At 43.4% G+C, this 7,942-nt stretch overlaps 1 protein-coding gene across 9 annotated transcripts in view; it reads left to right on the forward strand.

Annotated features, from left to right (window-relative positions):
* arhgef9 (Cdc42 guanine nucleotide exchange factor 9) overlaps positions 1-6,309 on the forward strand; it is a 94,616-nt gene extending 88,307 nt beyond the window's left edge. For 8 of the 9 annotated variants that reach the window (XM_015401196.1, XM_015401198.1, XM_015401200.1 and 5 more), the window contains one exon: positions 4,939-6,309. In XM_015401196.1, coding sequence (XP_015256682.1) covers positions 4,939-5,114 — 176 coding nt within the window. In that variant the 3' untranslated portion in view covers positions 5,115-6,309. The remainder of the gene's footprint in view (positions 1-4,938) is intronic. The other variant, XM_015401199.1, reaches the window with a different exon arrangement.
* Positions 6,310-7,942: the final 1,633 nt, after the last annotated feature.

The following is a 7,942-nucleotide window of genomic DNA, read 5'->3' on the forward strand; positions in this document are numbered from 1 at the left end:
ATACACCGGTGGGCCTCTATGGTAAAATACACCGGTGGGTCGCTATGGTAAAATACACCGGTGGGTCGCTACGCAGAAATACACTGATGGGCCGCAATGGTAAAATACACTGGTGGGCCGCAATGGTAAAATACACCGGTGGGCCTCTATGGTAAAATACACCGGTGGGTCGCTATGGTAAAATACACCCATGGGCCGCAATGGTAAAATACACTGGTGGGCCGCAATGGTAAAATACACCCGTGGGCCGCAATGGTAAAATACACCCGTGGGCCGCAATGGTAAAATACACCGGCGGGCCGCAATGGTAAAATACACCGGCGCGCCGCAATGGTAAAATACACCGGCGCGCCGCAATGGTTAAATACACCGGCGCGCCGCAATGGTTAAATACACCGGCGCGCCGCACACGGTAAAATACACCCGTGTGTCGCTATGGTGAAATACACCGGTGGTTCGCTATGTTTATATACGTCCTCATTACTCTGAGCTTCAGGCTGCCGGTCTCCTCTTGTCGTGGGTGTATCGGCCTTTGACTGACATCTGGGCGTTCTCCTTCAGGACTCTGTCAAGCACATTTCAGCGCAAACTCACATTAAAAACAGTCAAAATGATGGAACTTAGGTTGATATACTGACTGTTGGCTAGTATAATAGCCATGGAAATGGTGTTTTTGTAAACGTGCTTCTAAACACATTTAGTTCTTTATTTGCACATTTACACGAGAGAAGCGCAGTGAAAACGCAAACCCCGGTCATTGACGCACTCTGAGCGCTCAGAAGGTTTCCCAAACATTCAGGCTGTCGAACCAAACGGACTGATGATCAGAGGGTTTTATTTTTAATACCCAATGAGATGCAGCAATGCTGCAAACTGCCTCTGCAGGGGAGTTCCAATATTAAGGCGAGAAATGACCATCGATCCCAGCAAGGTGAAATGATCAAATGAAAAAGGAGTGGGCTTAAATAGGAAAAAAAGAAAATTGTTATAGCAGGAAATTTGGAATAAGTGGATCTACCTATTAAATGTAAAACTGCTTGTAATTAGTTGGATATTAATCCAAAATCTCTGGTCAAATTAACAAAGAAGTGATTCATGTCATCAGTCCTTTGGAAAGGCTGAGGTGAGCCGAAGACGTGAAGGAAATAAGAAAGGATCAAGGATCTCGAGAAATATTTAAATATCTCTGTATACTTTAACCTTGTGAACTATAGTACTGCAATAAAGTATGAACTTATCTGAGGCTTTTTCCTGGGATGCCAGTAATGATGGAGGCTGCTGTCTGTCTGATCTCTTTAGCCAGTCAGCCCGTATGTCAGAGAGATTTCAAACCAGTCGAATAATCAGCCGTTAAGCATCAATGAAAAGACAGAGGGCTGTTTGCATGAAGTGTAAAGGATGATCCCAGTCTGCAGGACATGTGGGTCCCGTGTCACGCTTGTCTACAAACCTTTCATAGTAACGCAGCAGAAGCGTCTCTCTCTCGCTGAGCTGAATGAAGACGAAACAACACAGATCTGCAAACCAGAGCAGGAATTTCAGCGAAGCTTTTCCTTAAAACTGCAGCGACTCGACCCAAACCGGAGAACAGGTTCAGTAGCAGAAGATCACGTCACACCGAGGCTCCATGTTGGACAGGACGGAGCACCCACATGCCCCCGCTTGCTGGCATCATCCTTTAAGAACAGCCATTTATCTGCTAGGCTAGATGTCTGTACATTTACCATGACTGATTTTCTTACCAGATAAGCATGACCATCCATTAAGGTATTGATAAAGTAATAACTACAGCTGGAATGTTCTCTCTGATGCTAGGACCCCCCCCCCAGTAGATGTCTGTGTGTTTCTAAGTGCTGTATGTGTACGTGGCTGGCACAAGGTGAAGTACTTTCTTGAATTTCAGATTCATTTATAGATTTCATCTTGAGAAAGAGGGCCATGTTGTATGGACATGGTTTGAAAATGATAAAGGTATACGCATTAGAGTTTTCCGTAGAGCTAGCACAATAAGATGCCATGGCAACTGCTAAGCAGCATTGGAAGGTGTTGTGTTTATAACGTTGGCACTGGAGCATGCAATCACTGTCCAATCTGTTTACAAGCATTATCTTGACAATCCAAGATAAACAGCCTCTACTAACACAAATAGATCCAACCTCTGACTGCTAAAACTGAAGACTCCATTTCTCATCTCTTTGGGATTTCTTTTTAAGATGCCATGGCAGCTTTTAAATATCTCATCCTCAAATCCCAATAATTCTTTATCTTAGCAGCATAGCTGTGATGCTTGTAGACTGTAGCTTAATGACGTTGTAGGCTGTAGATTAGTGCATAATAAAACGCTTCCTGTTGGCTCTACTTTCTCCACCTGTGTGTTAAAAAGGTGCCATTCAAACAAACATGCAGACCTGGAAGAACGGGCTTCAAATGCCCAGTTTTCATCTGTGGAGGTGAAACCTCCCAGTTCTCTGCTGGGCTACCTCCCAGTTTGATTGAATTGCATCTCCGTCCTCCACTGTCATCTCTGCGGCTGAATTCCACCTTTCTGCCGATTCAGCTCTCATCATATGATGCAAGTGTGTCATATCTCCGGATGGATTATGCAGGAATGATAACTGGAGACTCATCTTGTTCATCTGTTTGCCTGTTTAATGTGTGAAGCATGACTTTATGTTGTGATGTTCTTGGAGATGCACCCGTAAAACTTGGTGGCCAGTTTTTAAGTTTTGTTTCAAAATAACTCTGCAGGTTTCTTAGTTAGAAGCCAAAAGGTTCGATAGATCATTATCTGATTTTATTTTATTGTGACATTTGTAAAGATGTGGGTTTTTAGAATTTACTACCTACTTTCTTTGCCGTATCATAAAATTAGAATCTTGCCGATTTTATCTTTAAATGACCAGTTACCCTTTTTTATCTGCAACTACTTCGGATTTTGGAGTTACTCTCCAAGAGTCAAATTTTACCAACTTTTTAGCTGTAAAACAATGTAGCTTTTGGGAATGCTTAAATAATTTAAAATAAAAAAGATATGGAAGCATAAATCATCTGACCCAGTAATTCTGTAAATCATCCATCTGGTCCTGAAGGGATAATTTTAGGAGCAGAGGTGACGTCACACCGCCGTATAATGCTGTTTACTCCATCAGCAAAGCGTCCGGCGCCTCGTCTCAGAGGCTTACGCCCATTTAAATCAGACAAGAGTCGAGCATTTTTGATGCCCGACGGGAAAAGTGTGTCCCGATGGTTTTCTATGTGTTTTTGCTGCTTTCAATGGCAGATGCAATGAAGAGACTTGCTTTGCTTTATTGGTTGTGATGCTTTTGAGAGAGAAAGTAAACCTGAAAACATCATGAATGAGGTCAGTTAATCAGGATATGATCCTAGCTTTAAAAACCAAACATCTTCCCTTATCTTTACGCTTTTACCTAGAAATGCATTGTTCCCTCTTTACTAATAAAATTATGAATTTTACGCCCTGTTTTGGGGATGTTCGGCTTTGGTATGCCCTAATTTTCTTCCAGAAACTTTGCAGCAGCTACTGGAGGTGGAAACATTGATCTTTAGCTGCTGGACGCGCCGCATCAACCAATGAGAGAAGCTGATCTGGGAGCTGGCAGGGAGTCGGACGCAGCACTGCTGATGCAGAGCGCTATGATCACTCCTCTGAAACAGTTTATTAACGCCTAAATTAACTTCAAATGTAGAAACTCGGACTGAACGTAGCATCAGACTTTCTGATAGTTTGAATTAACCTATGAAACATAATATGGAACCTGAAAATGATCTTATATCTCCACCTCTAGTCAACCTCACATTCTTTCCATATCAGGACTAAAGTGTTGGAACAAAGACAAAAACTTAGCTGCATTCCACCTCTAAAGGCAGGAAATACTGTTTCAGAGTCTAAAATTCAACACTTTCAAAGGGAGGATGCCACTAGACCCCCCTACGCTTTGCAAAGCCTAAAGATGTGATGCACCAAGGTGTAAAGCCTAGGAAATATTGCTAGCTAAAAGCCTGCTTTTTTTTTGCACATATAAAAATACATACTTAGTGGAGTTTAACAGCTTTAAAAATATACATTATTGTATGTTTTGATGGTTTCATGCTGCCAGCTCTGCAGGAGGAGAGATCATGGCTTGGATGCAGAGCCTGCCTCCCTGACAACTACCAGATCAGCTTCTCTGATTGGTTGATGACCTACATCAAGATGCAAAGTTTTGATTTTCCCACCTAAGCATCTAACCTTTTGGAAGAGCTTAATTTGCCTCAGCTCTGAACGCAGCGCATCCAGTGTTCAAAAGACTTAGGATATTCTGTGGCAGGCGGTCAAATCGCGCTGCAGGACCTCACAACGCCACCTGATGGTGTCTAAAATAGACCGTACACGTTAACCGGCGGCACCTGATGCTCAACAAGCGTCAGTTTGAACGCAGCATCAAACAGCCGTAATAACAGGCTGTGGTTTTATTAAGACAAAGGTTTAGCATTTATATATTAGCAATAGCATACAGATTTTAAACTTGGAGATTAAAAAAGAAACTGCCAACATTTCTAAAACTAGAATGTTTTATCCAGCGACTTCGTTTAGCCTTCCTGTTATCTACTGAAAGTGTTGCTCTCTCTTAGCCTGGATCAACCAACCACTCGCATGTATTTTCTTGAAACATGCATCAGTATATTCGAGGAAATAATCTTGTTTTTTTAATATGATGGTGAAAATATTTAGTTTTTTTTTAACTTCAGACGTTTTTGGCCACCAGCTGATTTTTCGGTGCATCTCTGGTTTCTGATTTTCTTTTCTACGAGAAACTGATGATGTTTCCTCTTTGCTGCTTCTCTTCTTCTCTCTTCCGCTTTGTATTCTGCGCTCCCTCCTCACCCCTACCTCCCCCCCCTCCCCCTGGCTTATTTCTTTGGCGCCTGCCTTCCCAGGTGTAAACAGGTGCACGCCCCCCTCATACCCGCCCCCGCAGGACCCCCTGAGCGCGGGCCAGTATGAGGTGACGGAGGACATGGCACAAGGAGAGGTTTTTGAATTCAGTCAATCCAAAAGAGGCCAGGGGCCTTTCTGGCAGAATTTTAGTAGATTAGCTCCATTTAAGAAATAGAAGAACTCAGACTCTTCTGAAGGACCAGCTATTTTTCTTAGAAGCACTAAACACTGGATGATTATCTTCCAAGATGAAGAAAATACACAAATACACAAGAGACTTTGAAGTTAAGGACCAATGTTATTATATCATTTGATCGGAAACACCAAGAGGATTTTGAGACTTGAATTTAAAAATTGAAAAAAAAAAAAATATATATATATATACACCTTTACAACAATTCATATTTGTTAGTAACGTTCTTAGTCATCATGCTTCTCCAGCGGACTCTGCTGTTCGAACTCTTTCCCACGGATTCTGCACATTCACGCTCCCTCTGAATGTCCTGGACTTCTTCAGATTGTTATTTGGTTTTCGTTTTCAATCCCTCGTCACCCGGAAAATAAAAGCAACCTTTGGTTCTCGGCGGCGCTGATGACAGAACCTGCTACCATCCCAGACGGATCGCTGATGCTGCATCTGGAAACCATCCATTTCTCTCTATAACGGCGTTCGTTTCACAGCCTGGTTTCAAGTCTTCCCTTCCTGCTCCGCTTTGTCCTGTTTTTTTCTATCCACCTGCTGAGCTTCTGTGAGTCAGCGGCTCTCAGAGGAAGAGCTTCTTTCTTTTGGAAGCCTGCCATCGGCCATGATATGACAGGTCAGGGAACAAATCGATAGTCGGAACATCAATAGGATATTTACATCCTCCCTCCAACTGCTGGTGACAGGGTATTCACATCGGATCACACCGACGCTTCGATGAGCCGGCTGGGAACGGGAGATAGGCAGGTTATGCTCCACCTGCCTTGCGTCACAGCCCCCCCCACCGCCTCCACCACTCTCCCCAGAGACCACCCCTGTAGCACTGTGCTGGCAGCTTACTGGGTGTTTGGAAAGAGCACAGCCTACCTCCACAGATGAGCAGCAAGCATCGGCCACGGTCCAAAACAGAATCTCTTTCACATCTCGGTCTAAACGATTAAAAATCAGATTCCTTGAGTTGATTTTCTAGAGTTTACGCTGTTAGTTTTATCCAGCCTGAGTTTTATGCTCTCATTAGAATAAAGTGGTTAGAAATATGCAAAGCAGGAATTCCACTGGTTCAGGATTCTGTTGGATGTTTAAGGAATAGAAAGGAGCGTTTAATCTGTAGCACGCGCCGTCTCTCCTGACAGATTGATTAATCTCTTAACAGTTCAGATCTTACCCCCCCCCCCCCCCCCCCCCCCCCCCCACACACACACACACACACACACTCTCCAGATCCGATCCGTGTTCTGGCAGTTCGTTCAGGCACCTTTAAGTGAGTTAGAAAGGGCCGATCAGGCGGATCTGTTTAATCAGCAAAGTCCCAGCGGCGGCTTTGGGAGAGAGATCCTCCTCTGGTGAGGCGTTCAGATAAGGAGTGAAAAAAGGATTGACTCTCATCATGAAGACATAACTCTGCTTTCAGAATGTAAGTCAACCGTCTGTCCACGCCATGTGATCATGTTTGACCTCAGAAGTACATTTTTGTGTTGAGTTATATCACCTAACGGACAGTGCATATACAGTTTGGCGAATTGTGCAATGTGATATATGATTATATATCTTCACTACTCACGAAAGAGATGAATATTGTTCTGTCCTTTTTGTTCGCCTTCTTACGGGCCTTATAAACCTTTGGAAACCAGACCTTAGACCTGCTTGGTATGTTGTGTAATTTATGTTGGGTTTCAGTAAAGAACGGGTGAGTTGGCTGCTGGTGTCTGTAGAGATGGCTCCCGGTGAGATCGTCTTGGAAGATGAACTCTCATGCCTGGCACAGCGAAACAAAATGGTTCCCAGGCCATGTTAACCTCAGGTCCCGTGCTACACCTATCCTCCTTTACTCGCCGCCCCCCCCCTCCGATCCACAAGCATGCACACAGACGCACAATCAGTCGCCGGCCCGTTCTGCTGCGGAGAAGAGAGATGCTATCTAACAGTGCCTTCCAGCATTCCACTAGTGATTATCTATTCAGTTTTCACTGGCAGATTTAAATTAGTCATGAATTTTCCCCTTCGGTGCATTTCTTCCCCCCCGCCCCCCCGTGGACCGAACTTCACCAAATCAGACAGAAACTCAAGCGGTCAGGTTTTTTCTTTTCACTGAAACACTTTCAAACCTCTTTGTTTTAATTTGATCAACTTGCACAGAAAGGTTTGTTCGTTTGTGATCTATTCGATTTCCAGGAAGAGGATTTAGTTTGAGTTTAGAAAAGCGAACCGATTCACAGGACTTAGACTTTACATTTCAGAGTATATTATTATTATTATTATTATTATTAATAGCGAGTTATGAATCAGAAAAGAAATCATCTATTTTAACTTTATCTGCTACACTCTGTAAATAGTGTAAAAAGGACAGATCATATATTTGGATATTTTGCGTTGGAGACGAATGTTGTTCCAGTTCTAGCGTGCGGTAGACCTCAGTACCAGGTAATGCATGCTTGTGGCATCCGATATTTTGCATGAGACTTAAGGCAACTTTTACCGGATTATTTACCTTCATCGAACTTCCAAACGTCTTTTTTTTTCTTTTCTGTTGTTTTTTTCCTTTGCCCTCCCCTCATAGCGGAACCATTTATACGTGAAGCCATGCCATCTCACTGAACGGGAGTTCTCTCTGCTCACTTCACGCTCCAAGCTGTAGTTTGTTTTTATTTATTGCCACTAAGGGCAGCGTGTCAGCGTCTCATGCTGGATCTGTGAGGTGAAACGACCCCGATGGGCTCCATGCACAGATAAAACGGGGACTTTAAAGGAAAAGTCCGTCATATTCTGAAAGTTCTTTAAATCTGAAATGATTCCATCCTGTT

Source organism: Cyprinodon variegatus, unplaced genomic scaffold, assembly GCF_000732505.1.
Source record: "Cyprinodon variegatus isolate N-32 unplaced genomic scaffold, C_variegatus-1.0 Scaffold1192, whole genome shotgun sequence".
NCBI lineage: Eukaryota > Metazoa > Chordata > Actinopteri > Cyprinodontiformes > Cyprinodontidae > Cyprinodon > Cyprinodon variegatus.